Here is a 20,559-nt window from a genome sequence, read left to right as displayed (position 1 = left end):
TCAGATGAAATAGAGAGGAACCGAGGCATATATAAAGTTCTACGTGTTGAAGCTGGAGATGTGGGCTAGTTTAATTCTTTTCTTTAAAAGTTCTCAATATACTCTGCCTTTCACCAACCCTATGCAACCGAAATATTTTGCTGGCATCTTGATACATTTTCCACTTCTGTCTCCCCCGTAAAACGGTCCATACTAAAAATCAATAATCGTAATTTTATACAGGCAATTGACCTACTTTTATACCCATGCAGCTATCAACGAGTTTTATGGCTGTGGAGTGAAAACGTGATACACGTCTGTGATATAAAAAAGTTATTACTAATTACACAATTTACGATCAGTGCATATGACTCAAAAGTGTTCCGATTTGTGAGCTTAAGGGGACATTACTTTTTGAAAGTAATGAAAAAATTGGAAACAAGCCAAAATCAGAAAAAATGCATTTTTTCTCTTATATGCAAATTGGGTTCCTTGAAGTAATATATGACTGGCCGGAAGTGATGTTCATATCAGAGATTTGTAATGATGATGATCTTAATGATAATAAATGATGCTTAAAAAATCTTGTTAAAGTTTTCAGTTGTCATCTGGTGTGAAAGAATTTTTTTCTGCACTAACACAATCTTTTCACAAGTGAAAAATAGATAGTAAACTGCATACGTCTCAGCTTTTGGGTGAAAATCGCACGCCTTAGATATTAGGTGATGATTATGATGTAAAAATATGCGTGTCTAAGGCTTCCATTAAAATTTTGACTGCATTTCTATTTATCTGGTTCGACAAAGGTGACTTTTACATGGATAATTTCTTTCTCTTTTTTAAAGCGAAAACTAGGCATAAAAGTCAAAATATTTAGAAGTAAAAAGATTTCAAAGTTTAAAATCTTCTTGGTCACTCGTCGTGGTGGTTCACGGGGAAATTTTAAGACATCTTACTTTGTATAAATTGATAACCATCCGATTACGCGCTTTTTAATGATATTCGTGATACACAACTTAAAACCGCCTTGACTTGTGGCAAAATTACATTTTACATTAGACAATTAAATTTTTGGCTTGTGTCAAATTGTGTGTTTTTTTTTTTTTTTTTTGTCTTCTCTTACTGTTTAAGTGCGGAAAATAGGCCTGTTTGTTGTAAATAAGCTCAAGTTTAATATAAGCAACAAGTAAAGTCTTGAGTCGTTATTCTCACAACATTTGGATTTTTTACCTACTTAATTTTTTTAACAAAGTCAAGTTGTTACGTTGTCTATGATTAAACTAACAAACAACACATTCCATACATAGATATACTTTATAAACCTGTGCAGCTGCCATTACTTAAATTTCTCATGTCTAGGAAACTCGCTGATGTAAAGAATATGTGTACTTATTTAAATACAGGTGTATATGTGCTTGTCTAGATAAGGTAATCTACATGTAGAGGAAGAAGAAGGTCTTTTTGATATTTCGGCTACACGTAAGACCTGACGAAACACCCCTTGATGTCTTTAATTTTGTGTACGTGTACTTTGTGATAGCCCTGTAAAAATATAAGCATGATTTAATTATGAATTTTCGAAAAAAAAACTAGTAGAATACTACGCAAAAATAAGTTAATACAAAAGAAACAAATATGATTGATATATCACTCCAAAACTTTTGCTGTTTCTTTCGACAGGATTTGATACGAGGCGGTATATCTATACTACACTAAAGGCATTTTTTTTTTGTATCGAAATACTCTAGATGCAGCAGAATCATCATATCAAAAACACCAAAAAAGTGATAACTCATATCCACCGGAGAAGTGTATTTTCATTTTATTACCGTTATTAGATTATAAATTTAATTCTCATGCCTAGATTACATTTGAAAAGCGTACTGCGCGATGAAATCGTAAACGATTTTCCATGCTTTTTTTTAAATTTTATTTTGCATCGTAAGTGGCTACGGGCTACGGGCTACGGCGAATACGTTTACATTACAAAACAGTGTTGCTTTTTACACAGATAATAAGGAATTTAATCTCGAGCTGGTCCAACCATTGTACTTTATATCTGCTCATTAATGACAAAATCCCCGCAATACTACTGGTACACATCAAGTAGACTGTCCTGTAGGTAGCTGCAAATCAGTCAATGGTACACAATGCTTTGAGGACTTCTTTAAAGACTTCTGCTGCTGTTACACAGAGACGAAGTAAATATAAAACATTGATGCATGTATCAGACTATCTCAAAAATAGATTATTTACTAGAATAAAATTTTATTTATCATTACTTTTACATTAGACTGAGGTCTCGGTTTTATTCTACCGGATTCCATTGCTGACAAAATCAATACTGGAGAAGACGTAAAGCGGTTATATTGACGTAGATAAAGATATTAAATCCTAACTTGAGCTTTAACTAAAGCGTTTTACGTAACAGACAAGGGGTTAAACTGAACAGATGAACAGGTCCAATAGTGCTGTGTCATCCTCACCGATCTTCTCTTGATGGATGACAGCCTGGCCCTTGTGAAAAATATTGAGTTGTTCCCACAGAAAAATGTAAAGCGTGTACTGGGGTTGCCAGACACCTTTTTTTCTAGACCTTCTTCATGCCATTTTCTTTAGTTTTTTTCTTTTACAGATCTTGTATCAGTGCTCCAACTTGAACATTCCCGGGTCCATCATAATACGTTGATAAAAAACGAATAAAGCAATGAAAGATTGGTGAGGGCACTTTCTACAATAAAACACCAACACTAAAAGTAATAATTAAAGATACCGAAATTTCTGCTCATTGTTTTTTCCCCGTCATTCGTCTTTGTCTAAGTCATCGTTTTTTGCATTGTCTTCAAATATTCATGGAGCCCATATTTTGGGAGAGGGGCAACTGCCGCAATGAAGCCCACGTAATCCTCTAGCTAATTTCATTTACAAGCACACTTACCACATCGTCACCATGATAACAATATAAGCTCTTTCTGTAAAATAGCAAAATTTCTGTCCACACAAACAACTGATTTTGCAAGAATGAAAACATCAATTGAATAACATGACTATAAACCAATGTTATGAGATATGGTATGTTTAACCTGAAGCTAGGGGATGAACAAGGACAGTGAGAAGTCGTTCTCCGTAATGGGTTCCTGACCACTCCTCTAGGTCCAACCTTATCAGTAAAATACGTCAGGGGGTGTTCCATGTCAAGTAAGTGTCTCGTCTGTCAAGCTGCAGGCAAATATGACATCAGTGCAAACACTGAATCGCTGAGTAGGAGAAGGGAGGTGGGGGGGGGGGGGGGCAACGAGAAATTTACTCACTTGAAGTTGGCCTAGGACTGACTGGGGTCACGGTCCTCGATGCCATGTATCAAGAACTTGTTTATAAATATGTAAGGCGTAAAGAAATGAACTGGGCCCAGCATCCTCTTCTCCGCTAAGAACTGACGTGGCTGAAAATGTAAGGGCGGGGTGGGTGAGGGGAGTAAGCTCTATACTCCCCCCCCCCCCCCGGCAAACATTTTTCTCAGCCTACGGTACTTATCATAAAGAAATAAATAAATTTTGGTTTTGAGTACGTGTGGGCTGGAAATAACATTTATTTTTTGGAAAACTTTGCAGGTCAGACTGGACTGTCTTCGTGCAAGATCGATAAGTTTCAAAACATTTCTAAACCGAAATCATAACGCTGGAAATATTCATAATATACGCATCTACTTTCTCTAAATTTCGTTGTTTGCATCACAGGCTGATGATAAAAAAGGTAGACATGAGGACATTTTTAAATGTGAACGTAGATTATGTGTTGTACTAATATGCGGGTATAGAGTAGACACCGAAACTACACTGGGTTTATTTGTCACAGAAAATCAATGTATGTATTAAAACGGCCAATACATTACCTTTAAAGTAGTTTTTAATACTTCTAGTTATTATCTATTTTGACCTGGGATTTAACATATGTATTTCACTGCGAACTTCATTTATTATCGTGTATTTATTTCTTATTTTGTTTATTTTGTGGGTAATTATCCTGTGCCCTATTCCCTTTTTCTTTCAATCCGGGTGAACACACTCCATGCCATAGAGTTGATGTGTACATGTAACTGAAGGATAGCCTTTGGAGTCTACAATACAAAGTAAAATGTGTCCCTCAAAACAAGGTGAGACTACATAGCTATACTGGCGCAGAGCAGACTTGCATTTTTTGGGGATTTCAAACTCTTTCCTGTGCTCTCAATCTTCTAAACATCTAAACTGAACAGTCCTCCTGCTGACAATCTCCAACCGCAAGCGTAGCTTGGACTTATTTTTAACATGACTAAAAAAGTTCCTGCTTGTATAGAAATGCAAGACCGAGACTTTTTAATTTAAACACGGGCACCCTAAACTGTAAAAGATATCTGTTTTTTGCACATGCCTATACACTGTATTTACTCATTAATGACGCCTAATTTTAATTTACTCATTTAAATAATCCCGGGGACATACGGCGTATTCATTGTTCAACAGCTGTACTTGATCACCAGTATGATGATTGACGTTTGTTTATATAACTGCCAATCAAGCCATCCACTTCTAATAGCTTTGATTGGCACCTCTCAATCACAGGAAGTAAAAGCTCCTTTGCAGGATGATTGTGATTGACGTTTGTTTAACTAACCGTCAATCGAGCTGTCAAATTTGACAGCTTTGATTGACACCTATCAATCACAGGAGATAAAAGTTCTTTGGCGGTATGGATGTGATTGACGTATGTTTACTCAAACTGTCAAATTTGACAGCTTTGATTGATATCTATCAATCACGAGATGTTAGAGTTCTTTTATTCTACAAAGAAATTGTAGGAGCCGTCCGCACTGGACAGATTCCCCCAGGACTGGAATTTTTAAGAAAAGAATAAGAAAATAATAAAGCTTGCATTTTGATGAAAGTATTGATCAAATCGGTCCATGATCATTTATATAAAGCGTGTTATTATATACAGGTAAAATTTTACAAGGAATTAGCTTCTTAGATAGAGATAGCTTCTCGATCCTGGACAACGTCTCCACGTGAATTCCCAGAGAAAAAAACATCGCCTGCAGGGGCCTCAAGTACGATTACCACTGTTATTTGGAACTCTTTTTTCATATAAATGAAATTAATGACATATGGACACTTTTGAAATAAGTGAATTCAGTACAAAAAGTTCCGAGTATTTAAAAAAAATTATTATGAGACTCCGAAGATATTATAAGAAAAATGATCATATCAGCGCCCTCTATCATTTATCACTGTCTTCACTAGCACAATATGATGAAATTCATGGACAACGTCACGGTCATGTTGAGAAAGTTTGAGGTCAAATACTGTAGCATAATCACTGTTGTAACTCAACTTCCTCTATTCTCCCGGACCATTAAATACCTGTCAACATGGACAATTGCCAGAGAGGAAGTTTCCCTCGCACGACCTACGTCCCCCACCCCGAAACACACACACACACACACACACACACACACACACACACACAATTAACTTTTATGCTTAGGAAAATAACGCCTCGGTTAGAAATGTGTTGTTAGCAGTTTGCTATAGTAGAATGCTTTAACTACACAAAATGATACAGGAAAATCAAATCTGCAATTAAGAAAGTCATTCAATGTTTCAAGAGGTTCATCAGATTGGTCATACTAACAGCCTGTTTTAATCAATAATTAAAACAAGACAATTTTTGCGCTCCGTTTCAGTCTCCGTTATGTTGCTTTCATCGGGGATTCAGCTTATTGCACACCTCAGGTAGAGGTGACACTCACGTCGTTAGCCTAGCTTTGTTACTGGAACATTTTTTTAAATATAGTTGAGGTTTCTTTGTGAAGTCCCAAATATCTCACTTCGAAAAAAAAATCACTTTTTCTTTATTTAAAAAAACAAATTATCATTCTGTCCTTCAAACCGCAATCTGTACAACTCTCTCTTTTAGCCCATTGCCTATGGGGACAGTTCGGCAAAAACATTAAATCCCATTCATTAGCATTTCTTATGTTTTCTGATGTATTCTGGATAATTGCACAAATAGGCCCTAGTGCATATATGAAAATGTGCAACATTTCGTGCAAGTTGGCAAACATACTTAATGTGATAATCGCCGACAGTTTGTGTAGTTCAAAAATAGCAAAATTTGACTTCACGTAAATTCTGTCGACACTGCGTAGAGATTTTACGTCGTTTTTTCACGCGCCATTATGTTGTGTCGCGTTCGTTGTGTGTAAAAACGCTAAATTCAATGAAAAATGCCTATAATTTCTTTCTATTTTAATCTTTTAAAATTTCAAATTCAAGACATGATAGACAAGTATGTAAGCTTCAATTTTATTCATTGGGACAACATTTCAGAGGAAGAATTTGATAGAGTAAATCAGCGCTAAATTATAATGTCACGGTGATTTTCTAGCATAACATCAGCATAACATTTGCTGGAACTTATTTCAATTTTAGTTCCTTTCGTAGCGTTGACGCTTTGCCAGTTAATTTTCTAGTGCTGCGTTTTTAGTAATGGCGCTCTTTCTCAATAGACGTCATCTTGGAATTCGAAGTCCATCTTTGTGAATTATTATAGTTGAAACATACGGTAGTTATATAAGTAGAAAAATATAAATTTGAACAGGTTTTTTTAGAGACAAAAGTTGTAAAAGTTTGTATAACCTGGTGTGTTAAAGTTAAAGGACACCGGTAAACACCCGAACGCACTCAAAACTCAATTTCCCCGACTCTCCCAAACCTTTTATACCATCATCATACCCTCCCCCCATAATATTTGTGCCGTTTTATTTCAACGTATTTCTTTTTAATCCATATTTCTCTATTGAATGCTTCGTCGACATCTAATTTAAACTAAAATATCATATTGTCATTTCCAATGGCTTATTAGGTAATTTCTGTATGAACTTTTTATCCCCCCTCCCCGCCTCGCGTTATGTCTTCACTAACACAATGGGCTGATATTTTGTGGGGTCCGTCACAATCATGGTTGAGGCAGCATCAGAATCAAAACACCGAAGTCTCTATAGTAAGGTCTACTTGGTCAAACATAGCAAAAACTGCTCAGATATTCAAATCAGTGGACCTTATTGAGTCATATCAAGAAAGCCAGTGACCTACATAATGTCGTCACGGGGTTGATAAGGATCTGAAGTTAATTTTTGTCTGGCATTTTTTGAAATATACTGAACACAAACTTGTCCAATGTATTTTTAATGTTGTAAATTACAAATGAAGTTTCATCCGTAAAATATTGGTGAGAGTTGAAAAGGAAAGGCGGTCACTTCAGCCTGTCACCTCCCCCTACCATGAATGTAATGGGATGGACAGCCTGGAAGGAGACGTCACTGCCTCAGTGCTGAGTGATCAGGAAGTGGAGCGAAGGCGGCTTAGATATTAAGTATAAGAATATCGTAATTTCAGCCATATCAGTATAACGTTTTAAGAAATCAATGTTAGGTATTTGGTGATAAGTTATTTGTGATTCATTTTTGAAAAATATTTTGACGCCCGTTTGTTTAAAAGTGGTTTTTTGATCATTTCCCAACATTTTCCCCACGTACCATTTATTTCCACATTCACTTCATCTCATCACGTCTCATAAAACAAAGGAAGATGCAGTTGCACTTCATGTTCAGTATTTTGACCTTCGTCGATAGAATTAGTAGTGGCAGTGGATGTTTACCGTGAGAAATGGCCAAGGAGGGGAAAATGTTGTGATATGTATTGTGAGAGTCTGGCTATTGGCATATTGATATTTAGTGAGCGGTTGGTAGTGGAATTATAGAATATATCATAGGTATAGTAACAAACGTCCATTTCCGAAGTAAAGAACATTATTCAAGTATAAAGGGAATATATTAATATACCTCTATTTCGAATATTTGCGATATTAAGACTTAATATTTCATTTCAATGAAATTTTTGAGCTAAATTGTAGTTGTATTGATTTCTGCGTGACATATTATAAGATAAAGCCTTCAATACATAAGGGGCGAGCTGATGGCTCGAAATGCTGTTTGGAACCGAGTTGAAAGGGCTCTGTCCAAAGGTGTCTTTTTCGTGTTTTTTATCAACATAACATCACGAATTTGGATTTTTTACAAATTAAATGTAGTATTTAAAAAGACAATTAAAATTTTTATTTTCAAAAAGTTTTATAACTGATTTGACTGGCCTTTTTATCTTTACATTGTACCTACTATCCATTTTAATATCTTAACATTTTTACTGTGTATTTATTTATTTACTCGATTAATCTCATTCTGTCCATTTTACCCCTGTAAAGTCTACTGAACATTTTATATGGATTTTAGACTATAAATAAATTTTATTCTGTTATTATTATTATTGGAATATTTAGAACGTTATATTAGAATGTATGGTATTCAGTTAGAAAAGTTATTTTGTTGCACTGAAATATGTTCTTTACTATCGTAGTTTCAAGTTCGTCACGCGTGTCGTGCGAAATGGTGCTATATGTGATATTCTTTAGCAAGACAGCAAAGGGTGACTTTCTAGTTTAGATCGAATGCGAATTAAGTGCGCAAAAATATACCAATTTTATGTCGGTTTAAAGCCAAATATTTTTCTATATTAGCCAGCAATTTCACCTAAATCACCAAGACACATCATCAAAACCGTTGATAAATTCTACGAATTGTTAATTTCCCTTTTTTTTACCGGTGTGACTATATTCTTCACTACCCTCTACCAGGGCGACTGATAGATTTTTTTTTTTTACAGATATTAATAGATATGTCTCTAGATAGATAGATAGATAGATGACAGATGTTCATTTGGTTCTAAGTCACTAAGCAGAGGGTAATTTTTCAGCCTCATTCTCCAAATGGACTGAAATCTAGAACTTTACGATTGACGCTCATTGTGTGTCTTTCTTTCAATGTTCAGATAAAAAGGCATTTGCTGTCTTGTTTTGTAAAAGATGTATTTTTATGAACCAAGAGCGATTATTTTGTTTTACTTGTAAAAGTATGTAGAATTTACAAATATCAATTTCCATTTGCGAAAATTCCCTTCTTGAAAAGCTTATTTTGTTCATGTAAATATCATTCATATGATGGAAAAGCAACTACATGTTCTTTCGTGTTTTACTTATCTCTGAATGTAGTTCTTACAATATAAGATATGACACGTTTTATTCTGAAATATACATTTTTGCCATTAATCTGTTGAAAAAGTACAGGTTCTGGGTAAAGATGATGGGACCATTTATGTGAATGAAATTTGTTTTATTTTCCAAATTTAATCGTTTTCGGGTATTATACCTTACCAGTATCTTTCATTCTATCGACTAAATGATGCAGAAATTAGGGTTGTTTTCTCGTATTTAGAACAATGAGAAATATCGTGATCTGTTCCTTGGATTTTAACCCAGACTTCATAAGTGAACATGTAGTTTGTTTTCTAATTAAAAAATGGATATAGGAAATGTGAGAAATATCGTGATCTGTTCCTTGGATTTTAACCCAAATTTCATAAGTGAACATGTAGTTTGTTTTCTAATTAAAAAATGGATATAGGAAATGTGAGAAATATCGTGATCTGTTCCTTGGATTTTAACCCAAATTTCATAAGTGAACATGTAGTTTGTTTTCTAATTAAAAAATGGATATAGGAAATGTGAGAAATATCGTGATCTGTTCCTTGGATTTTAACCCAAATTTCATAAGTGAACATGTAGTTTGTTTTCTAAAAAGGATTTTTTTTCAATTTCATATTTCTTTTATAATCTAATGTTCATTATTCTTTCAATTTTGTTAAAAGCTGGTTAAACGCTGTATTTGTTTTTTACGTATTTTGACACTTTTTTTTTTTTGCTTAATTAAAGCCCCCTCTACACTGGACGGCGTCCTTTCTGCGTCCCGTAGTACGGCCCCGTTTGAGAGTGAAAAAGAAATACTTTGCGTGCCGACAACTGGCCAATCATTGAGCATTCATTCTGCAACCAAAGTGCTGCTTGTCCGTCCTTTCTACGACCGATGCCAATTTCATGGTCGCACAAAGGACGCAGAAAAGACGCCGTCCAGTGTAAAGGGGGTTAAACAACGGAATTGTGTCAGTTTTTTTCTTCCTAACGATACGTGTTCGACTTTAAAAAGCACTCAATTTTAAACAGAGCATTTAGAATAAATATAAGTCTCATAATTTTCATTGCTATATAAAGGAAACAATGACGGATCCAGGACATTTTAAAGGGGTCAGATGTTGACATTTGGGGCGAGATGGAGTATTTTGAGAACTTTATCATGTAAGTCCAGAATGGGTCTCTCTCCTAGGGGGAGGGGGGCAGAGATTAGATCCGCCATTGTTTTTTAAGTTGAAATGTTTATTTTGTGTCATTAAGAGCAAACATAAGACCATAAGTGTGGTAGATAGTTTATTTGTCAAGTTGAATAGATAAGAATGTTACATGTTACATCTTGAAGTGAATTGAATAGCAAACATCAAAAGTTTTCTTTCAGAATCTCAAACATTTTTTTAAATCGTGTAGTAATAAAAAGACTCAAGACAATTATGTTTTACAGATATATGTTTCAAAATAATTGAATACATAACAGCAATCTGTACTTCTCGAATAATAAACTTATTGAATGTTCAAAATGTCTTAGTGTTTTTACTGATGGCTACATGGCTCAGTGGTAGTCTGGGGTTGGGGTTCGATTCCTGGCTCGGGCACTTTGGAATTACAAAGGGGTGCTATTAGAATTTTTCTTTGGTTACTATAAGAAGAAAGTCTACCCGGGGAGGGTGGGTGGGAACACTTAGAGAAGTAGGTAACGCGCTTGCCTCAGAGACAGAAGGTCCCCATGTTCGATTCCTGGCGCTTCTAGGTCCCAGCAAATTACCTTTTGCAAAAATAAACTCAAATAAACAATTTGAACTACTACAAGAAGATCATACGAATGAGGAAAAACAAGCCGAGGCAGTAGCGCAGTAGGTAAGGCGACAGACCAAGAAAGAGAAGACGACGACTCAGTTAATAACCAAAGGTTCGTGTCGAGCTGAAGAAAAGAAAGTCAAGAATGAACATATGACATGTCACACATCATCTTTTTTTACAACTTTTATGTACATTTATTATAACAAATACAAACAACTGCACCATACAGATGTATGCAAAATCCAAACATTACATTTTGGCTCTACATAAAAAGTAATTTTCATAACGACTGCGCAATTTGAGATATAAATCAATCTTAAATACAACTATCTACAACTAAATGTGTGGGAGATTCTATGCATTTTGAAAAGTGTCGCTCAAGATCAATCGTTTTGGTTTTAATAAAGAACATGAAATCTCCCTTTTTTATATTTTTGCCCAAAGTTAAAAAAGAAAGTTGTAGATTCGCAGGGAAGTATTTTACAGCAATCGTTCAAAGTTGACATTGGAGTATTTGTCTTATGAGTGAGCTAACATTTCACCAAGGGACATTTTTATCCAAAATTCAAGGGTGGTGGTAGTATGGAAAATTCAAAATGCATATGATCTCATGTAAGCGTTCCCCCCCGCACGCGGGAACACACTCATGACCCCACAACTAACCGTATGTCCCCATGCTGATGATCGCACACAACACCAAACAGCAGTCAAACATTATTCAGTTCTGTTAATTTGATGAGTGCTTTTCTTGTAGGTAAATGGATATGTACCTTATATTTTGCTTCATTTTTCTTCTCTTAAAATCTTAAAATAGGATTTAGGTGGCACAATTTTGAGTGAACACTTAAATGTATGCGTCCTGCGAATCAAGACCAGCATGAAGACATGGCAAGTTTACAACCTCATCCCAGTCATAGTTATTTTTATGAACAATATGTACACAAAATTAGAAAAGGTTATGCAAAAACAAGTTTACTTAAAAAAACTCAGAAAATGCTAATAAACTCTACGGTCACTGGTGTTCAGTGGTCAAGATACACTCAACAAAAATAACCCAACAGCACGTGCAGGACTGGCACCTAATCAGGCCTTTTGTTCTCAATCACTCCTTGATCCCGACCGAAATATAGAATTAAGAAAGAACCAAGAACAAGATCAACATTAAGTAAAACACTGACTTTCCAATTTTGTGGAAATCTTTTACTCTAACCAATCAAAGTGTCATTTTTCTTATAATTTTTTTTGTTTTTTCATGTTTGATTAGAAAAAAAAACAAAAGAAAAAGGGTTTTTAGGCGTGTAACTGACCAAGTTTCTTTAATTACTGGGAAATACCCATTTCCCCCAAATCAAAACTTTGCGACAACTTTAGTTTCGGATTTTTCAAAATTTCAACTTGTAAAAGATGCGATAAATGCCAGTTCTACATGTACATTTTAATTGACGCAAAAGGTAACACTTTCTACTAATCACAGTTTCTCTTTGTGAGTATTTTCGCTTTGTAATGAAGGTATAAAGTTAATTTCCCTTCTTTAATAACAAAAACTTATTAATTGCGAAAAAAAACTAACCCAACCCCTGATTTGATTTTCTGAAAACGAACTCCTCCCAGCAATAAAACTATGGGTCTATCACTGATCAGACATAGTACTAGTATATCAAAATACCGGGAACCCAAGGAAGTTTATTCTTACCATGCGACATAACCGCATATTCACAATTTTAGAAAGTCCCGTTTTAAGACGTGTGGGCAATTCTGCAATAACTCTTAAAAGTGTCATAATTTGGATTACAGCGTTTACAGTTTGTTGTAAATTTACGTTTCGCTCATTTGTTCCTTTGAACCCACAATAAAAGATTCCTGAATGCATTTTACGTATTTTTCTATTCTAAATTTAACTTCATAAAAATTAATATTTGTATTCAATTTTATATGAATAATCATGCATTTTTAAGTGCACAACAAAGCGTCTTATTACATATTTGCCCACACATATAATTTCACAATCAAACATTGAACCGGTCGTACTAGCACTGTGCTCTGCCTGGACTTTATTTAATGATAATTTTACAATTACTTTCATTTTCATAGATCACCTAAGCAAGACATTTTAGTATAACCTCAAAAGTGTCGTTTCAGATTCGAAAACTGGTCAGTATAAACAAAAATTTAAATTAAAATAAAAACATCGTGCGAGGATAGAGTGCTGTACTACAACTTTTTTACACATGTATAATAATAAAACAGCAACGTGCAAGGTTGACGCTTGGATTTAGTCCATTTTATCGGAAGTTTCATGAAAAAAACACTCGTTACAAGCTGCACTTCATTTGATACACGTTTTGATGCAGAATATTACAACCCAAAGCACACATTTCAAACCAAAGCAAATGTCAACCCTGCAAGTTGACTATACGACAAACTTCGGCACACAAGACAACGTTGACATGGGTGACTGGCGAACACGAATCTGATGTCTTTTCTGGGAGTGCGTCCATTCTCATCGTAGACGGTTGTTATGAGGCACTGAAATTAAGTGAAAATGAAATGGATTAAACAAAATTCATAACAATATCTTAGGATTTGACAAAGTGAAATACATAATATTAATAAAAATCTTGATTGGTTTTTGGCTTTCTTAGTTATACATTATTTTGCGTATTTTGTGGGTAGTGTGATATAAATTCAGGATTTTATTGCTACATGTGCTTTTTAAAACTTCTTCAGAATGATTTCAACACTTCCTTTATACCAATGCATCCACACTTAAATAAATTCGTAATCCGAATACTGGCACTTTAGCTCAACTTTTTAAAAATCAAATACTTTATGCAAACAATTTATTTCAGATTATAATATCAAGGACGGTATGTAATCGAAATTGCAATCAGAAAAAAATGAAGTCAAGGGAGGTCGACAGTGCCAAGCAAATATACGTTTGCTTTCCTGGTCGCGGATAGTTCTCTATAAAATAATTTGTTTATTGTCAGTTAACTTTAATAAACAGGATATATTTGTACAGGTCACTGTCAAAAAATAAAAAAGGCACCCATTGGGAGCTGAGAATGTTACAGTAGTTACCTTTTTTGTCGTCTTGCTTTGTTTAAGACGGAATAACGCGTTCAGACCTTTGGACGGCTGGAATAATCTTCTCACTTCTTTATGAGTAAATACTTTCCTTCTGGAAAAAGCAATATAAAAAGTTATTAAACTTTCCAAGCTCATTTCAGCATTCATTTCAATGAAATATATCCAAGAGCCATTACGTCTGAAGTGGGAAATGCATACTTTCGGATAAAATATCGTCAACATAAACCGACCAGTGTTGCCTTATATCATCTATACAGTACTTACAACAAACCACATCAGTTCTCAGTGCCAAAATTTCAGTCTACGTGTGGAAATTGTGGCAATGTGGCACGTGAAGCTTCTTCCTCTTCCTCCTGACCTTGGTCCTATCTGAATACCTCTCACCAAAATGCTCACCTGGTTTACATAATAATAATAGCATTGTCGCGGGATTGCGTTAGAGAAGACACGATGTGGCTTAACACAATCTAAAACGTTACCATCAGATTATTGTACAAACAGACCATTTTGTTTTGTCCATCTATAGACCTTCATCCCAAATAAATGAGGTTATTATTATTAAAGAATCCCAATTAAAACATGATGTCGCCTATTGCTCTAGCACTGTAAATATTTAACACTAGAGTTGTGGCGACTTAGGTTTGTACATGTATATCTAACATTTTTATTTTTATTCAGCAGTACATATGAACTCAAATATGCTTCTTAGAAAAAACAAATCACATAAGAATCAGTTTACTGAGTTACGCATCATTCGTGAAGGTATTGTTTTCTGATTTCATTGTTTGTTCTCTGTTGTCGCGACTCTGTGGTTGCGTGCGACGTTGTATATGTGCGCAAGCTTGTTTTCACGTCGCTTATTCTTCTTTGTTACGCTAAAATGATACATACGTTACTGATACATACGTTATCATGAAGCGTGTAAATATTTATTTATTCTATTTTCATTGGTTTTCTTTCGTTTTGTGGGCCAGCACTTATGTCTTAATGCTACATTAAAATGAAAGAAAACGAGACAAATAAGATTTCTTGCCTTCAACTATCTGTGAAAATTGTCCATTTGATTCATACGTTACCGATATATATGTACGTGACCAAATGTCACGACTTTGTGAGTGGGTGTGACTTTGTATATGTGCGCTTTTCGTTTTACGGTCCTCATTCTGATTTTTTACGTTAATATGATACATATATATACGTTACAAAATGACGTGAAGGTATTGTTTTCTGATTTCATTGTTTGTTCTCTGTTGTCGCGACTCTGTGGTTGCGTGCGACGTTGTATATGTGCGCAAGCTTTCTATGATTATATATAACACAAGTATCAGCAAAAATGTGAAAGGAAACTGAATACATTTCAGAGCCTTTGTGATGCTTTTGACAAAAAATGAACAGTTGCATGAAATCCTCTGATTACCATATAAAAAACTCACAGATTCAAAGTTACACGTATGTAAATTTAATGGTCATCAATTTACAGAGAGTCCAACCCCAGTAAGCCAAACCAACCACACAACTTATTATTATTATTTTTTTATTAGTAAGCCTCCCAGCTGTCTTTGGAAATAGAGGCTGTCTTTTGAAGCCAATGGTCTTCCAAATGATGGTTGGGTAGCAGTTGCCTGTTTAAGTGTCATTTTCAATATTAACACCACGGTGACCTGATATCAGATATTTATTTCCTTGTTCAACTTAGTCTAAGTGATTAAAATCTTAAGATTAGATTTACCTGTATACAATCCCATTTATTTTATTTAATATAAATACCATTTCACTTATTTACTTTATTTCAGACGCCTGAAGAAGGATGTGTTACAGCAGTTACCTGCTAAGAGACGGCAGATGATAGTTTTGGACCCAGAGCTTGTGAAGATTGACAAGAATCTCAAGTCTTCTGCAATGTTGCTGGATTCAAACAAAATCAAGGTGAATTATTTTCAAGCTTTCATGTATGTAAGAGAAGAAAGTCCTCAAGATTTATCTGGAAATTGGGTAATTTGGGTTATATTTATGCCCCCAACACCCCTGTTTAGATTTGTGTGCCTTCTTATGGTTGGATTTTCCATATTATTAAAAGACACACGTCTCTGAAATTGAAATCATAGTTGCAAGTATTTGTCTCATATTGGAAATGAAAACAGTTTACTTGTGGTAAATATAGAACTTAGACTCGTTGACTAAGGGAAATTGTTTTTAAACAATTTCCCTTAGTCAACGAGTCTAAGTTCTATATTTGTTACAGGCATACGTTCAATTTGTCTGTTTATAATTTAAAAATTATAAACAGACAAATTGAACGTATGCCTGTAAAAATTATAAACAGACAAATTGAACGTATGCCTGTAACAAAATATAAAAACCCACCTTCAGTTTTAAAGAGAGTAAACCTTCACTGCATGTATGAAATAATGAATACTGTCGGTTTGTCTGTCACCTGTTTACAAGTAGTGATGTTGTATACTGTGTACTATAAATAGGGGATGAAAATTTTACAGCAGGTGTGCTTTTATCAGTAACGTACCTGCTCAAACTGACCTAGAAAGATATACGCTTTATGTATAGCATACACTTGATGCTAGATGTATTAAATATATATAAGATGTTACAGTACCATTGTATTACCTAAACGAATGCTGAATTTTCACTAAATTTAAGTATTGAATAAATGTACATTCACTTTCTTCTTTTGTAACTGTCTCAAAGTCAAATTTTCTGTGTCTACATATCCTGCAAAACTGTTAAATTAAATATCCCAATTTGACCTTAAAAACAACATGACTTAGTCTAGTAAACCTCTACAAGTGAAAGTACCAAATGTCAATACTTCCTTCTAAAATGCATTTGAAAACAAAATCATTTCATTAAAATGGTATAAAACACAGAATCCAAGTGCAGGAACAGATCAAGCAATGATTTGTGAGTTACATTGACAGTCACTGTACTATATTAAGAGAAAATCATTTTTTTCATGGAAAATTCCGATTAGCATACCCGGTAACTAAAAATGTTATAATGATGTTTATGCAAACTGTTGCATTTTTTTTTATTATAGGGGTCTGACCGCCATGGCTTTTTATTGACATATTTCCATGACACAGGACAGGCAAAAGTGAAAGCTGCCAGGTAAAATAAATATAATTGTTAAGACATCACATTTAAAGTATGATATGTTAATTAGGTTACTTATGTAGATAAAAATTTTGGTAGAGTAATAATTTGCATAGATTTGCAAGTAAGTTATACTAAGGTGAAACTCTGAATTGAGTTATATAGAACTTTGGCTGTTAAATAGTGCCGATAGATTGTTGAATTGACGTCTGCATTTTTTGCGTGAATGGCATTCCACAGAGTTACCAATTGAGGTTAGAATTTATACTTATTTCTTTCCACAGTTTTATTGCTATTTTGTTTCTTCAATGGTTACAATTTTTAATTCTGTATTATCATTTCCTTTACTTTGTATTTATTCATTGCTTTATATTTTTAGCTTTGGTGTGTTTAAGGAAATCAGTTTCTAATGTTTTAGCTGAATGAATTTTTATTATTGTGTAATGAAAATTGTAATGTTAATTGCCATTGCATTTTATTTATTACAATATTTTATTATAATTATTATTTACCTGTAGAGATTATGTGATAGACCTACTGGAAAGCGGCCACAAGTTCCTGGTGTTTGCCCACCATAAAGAGGTGCTAGATGCCTTAGAAGAAGCAGTGAGGAAAGAGGTATTTACCAAACAGCAGTAGTTTCACTCATAGTAACACATAGTAGCACTGGAAGGCTACAGAGTGGCTAAAAGCTCCGTAAGGTGCAGCTTTAATTTAATGTAAAAAAAGTGAACAGTTTTATGTAAAAATATTGTGCTGCTTCATAGGTTCACGAAATGTGTAATGTTTTAAAAAACAATTTAGTTGTACCACAATACATTAAGTATAATACTGAAATATTCCCCCCCCCCTTCCATCATAAATTTATTCAAAAGTCATCTGCAGCTTAGTTTGCCATATACACTGCAGCAGTATTTCCACACTTGTTTTTATGCTTTTAAATTATATTTTTTGTATCCAGAGGTATGGCTACATTAGAATTGATGGGAAGACTAATCCAGAGCAGCGTAACTTTTTCTGCCAGAAGTTCCAGACCCGTGATGATGTCATGGTTGCCATATTGTCCATCACTGCTGCCAACGCTGGTCTGAACCTCACTAGCACTGCCCTGGTGGTGTTTGCTGAACTCTTCTGGAATCCAGGGGTAAGTCTATGGCTCCATTCAGAATAGGGGGCTAAGAAGTCCAAGGGTCAAATGTGGCGACCCACTACAAAGCTTGCCGTCTAATCTGCTAATAGATACTGAATAGATACCCTGTGGGGAAGAATTCAAGTGGGTTGGCCATACTAGACCCAAAGACTAGTTAGTCCACTGTTCTGTGTGTGTGTGCCCGCGTAAAAGGTTTAGTGGATTTGTTTCTCTGGTTGTATTTGTGTATGTCTAGTAACAAATTACGTATGTTTTGGTGAGCAGGGTATTTCCTTATAACACTAATTAGCACCATATAAAGCACTAGCCAGAGAGGCGCCAGGCTAGTAAAAAGTTTACTTTTAAGTTAATATGTAGTATGTAACACTAGCCCACTCTTAGGTCCTGATTGCCAAAAGGCTTGTCAATTAATAAGTTTTAATAACATTATAGATTATCTGTCCAACTCAAAGAAACCATTCACATTTACAATATAAGAACCAGTCGTGTTTTCTTTTGATCACAATAATGTAGCCAATCTTTTCAGATTCTGGTTCAGGCAGAAGATCGCTGTCATCGTATTGGACAGCAGGACTCGGTCAACATTCACTACCTGGTGGCACAGAAGACGGCAGATGATTATATTTGGTAAGTGTCAGTTTTGATGTTATTGAAATCTTTTGGAAGGAAAAGAAACATTTTTAATTTAACTAGTAGAACAAAATGACTGTCCCTGGATAATGAGTCTCCTACTGTTTCAGGCCTTTAGTACAGAAGAAGCTGTCAGTGCTGGGCAAGGTTGGTCTGAGCAAGGAAGACTTTTCTGAGGCAGACACTACAGTTCTTAAGGTAGCCCAAAATAGTAATTGTTTGAAATGAGAAAATATTCAGTCATAGAAATAAAATAATTTTGAGTTAGAATCTGGATATGTCGTACTTTGACATGTAGTGAATTTTTTTGTTATCACCAGTGGTCTCTTTCATATAAATTAGAAATGAGCTTGCATATAAGGCAAACAAACTTTGTAAGAAAAGGAAACTTTTTGTAAAACACAGGCAATGAAGACATTTGATAATTAAAAGAAAAGCAGCCTTTCATTTACATTTATTCCAGTAGATTCTGTCTTCAATGCTTATTTTATACTGTAATAGTATTTCATAAAGAAAAAAAATTATAAATGCATCATCATTTGCTGTTGTAGGACAAGAAACAGAAAGATATCCTCTCCTATTTTGAAGAATCATTTATGGAGGAAAGTGACATTCCACAGGTTCATGACAAAGGTGCCACCAACAATCAAACCCTGGCATCTTCATCCAATCAAAAATCTGAACATCCTAGAGGTCAAAGAAGCATGCTACAGTTTGTATCAAATGGCAGCAAGGGGAGCACTGTAAAGGGGGAACAACTGGCAACAGAGAGACTGAAGGATGAAGACAGTGTAATGAGTGTGGATGAAGAGCTAACGGGTGACTGGCTGGACGAACTTGACAAAGAATGGGACGAACCTGTGGAGAAAAAAGTGAAAGTAGCCCACAGCGAAAGGTGAACAACTGGCAGCCTAAGGACAGAACCAGGAAATAGGGCAAATATCACCTTAATGATGCAGTGTAATAAAGGAGACTGCTGACATATCTGTATGTTAAGAATACAGGGGGCCTTTGGAGTATTCAAGGAGGGCAGAGATGTTAACACAAACGTTGTCATGGAATGGGTTTCCTTGTGACCTCTGGAACTCGAGGGGGGAGGTGGGGGGGAGGTACTTGGTAGGAGTGTCAGGTTGTGAACCACGGTGCCATATTGCAATTTGTTGGCATGTTACCTAAGAGCACGATGTTTAAAATTAGGAGGTTATTTAGTTAAACTCTACAGGGGCGAAGGGAGGACAATCAAAGTTAGATTAAGTTTACATTGACAGCAAAATGGAGGCTGGATCAACACAGATAATTGGGAAGACTGTCAGAAAATGTCTGGATCTGTTTTATTACTTGTTTAGCTACATTCTGCTTGTGTTGATATTCATTACTTGACTACTTTGTTTCCAACAATCATCCACAAAAGAGAGATAAAAAGTCAAATTTACCGGACAGAAGTCAAAATAAAACCAGCTCGTAAAGAAAAGTTGTTTTATTTAATATTAGTTTACATGATATTAAAATTGTGACCTATGAAAAAAAAGCATATAATGAGAAATGATTTTTCATTTTCTATAATTTTTTAATTAAAATGAAATAACTGTGAAACCATAAAAGGACTACTCACTGTTATTCTGTTAGTACCAAGTCTTGTTTTCCGAAAAAAAAATTTAATTGGATTACCAATGCATCTGTAGTCA

The 20,559-nt window shown here is 34.9% G+C and overlaps 1 protein-coding gene across 1 annotated transcript; it reads left to right on the top strand.

The window, feature by feature from the left end:
• Window positions 1-15,746: 15,746 nt before the first annotated feature.
• Window positions 15,747-20,345, top strand: LOC106177548 (SNF2 related chromatin remodeling annealing helicase 1). The gene is made up of 7 exons (XM_087011370.1): window positions 15,747-15,912; window positions 17,039-17,109; window positions 17,613-17,712; window positions 18,056-18,238; window positions 18,771-18,871; window positions 18,985-19,072; window positions 19,426-20,345. Exons 1-7 carry the CDS (start codon window positions 15,829-15,831, stop codon window positions 19,771-19,773), a joined length of 975 nt encoding a protein of 324 aa, XP_086867496.1. The 5' UTR covers window positions 15,747-15,828; the 3' UTR covers window positions 19,774-20,345.
• Window positions 20,346-20,559: the final 214 nt, after the last annotated feature.

The sequence above is a fragment of the Lingula anatina genome, chromosome 4, assembly GCF_051362555.1.
Source record: "Lingula anatina isolate TDL-2025a chromosome 4, LinAna3.0, whole genome shotgun sequence".
Classification (NCBI taxonomy): Eukaryota; Metazoa; Brachiopoda; class Lingulata; order Lingulida; family Lingulidae; genus Lingula; species Lingula anatina.
The sequence above is the reverse complement of the archived record's forward strand: the minus strand, read 5'-3'. Positions and strand labels throughout refer to the sequence as shown.

What these genes read in the sequence shown, in the direction of transcription:
- LOC106177548 (XM_087011370.1), top strand. Translation starts at nt 15,829, where the DNA reads ATGATAGTTTTGGACCCAGAGCTTGTGAAGATTGACAAGAATCTCAAG. An exon ending in AACTCTTCTGGAATCCAGGG is followed by an intron (nt 18,239 to 18,770) that starts GTAAGTCTATGG and finishes CAATCTTTTCAG; the next exon opens with ATTCTGGTTCAGGCAGAAGA. An exon ending in CAGACACTACAGTTCTTAAG is followed by an intron (nt 19,073 to 19,425) that starts GTAGCCCAAAAT and finishes TTGCTGTTGTAG; the next exon opens with GACAAGAAACAGAAAGATAT.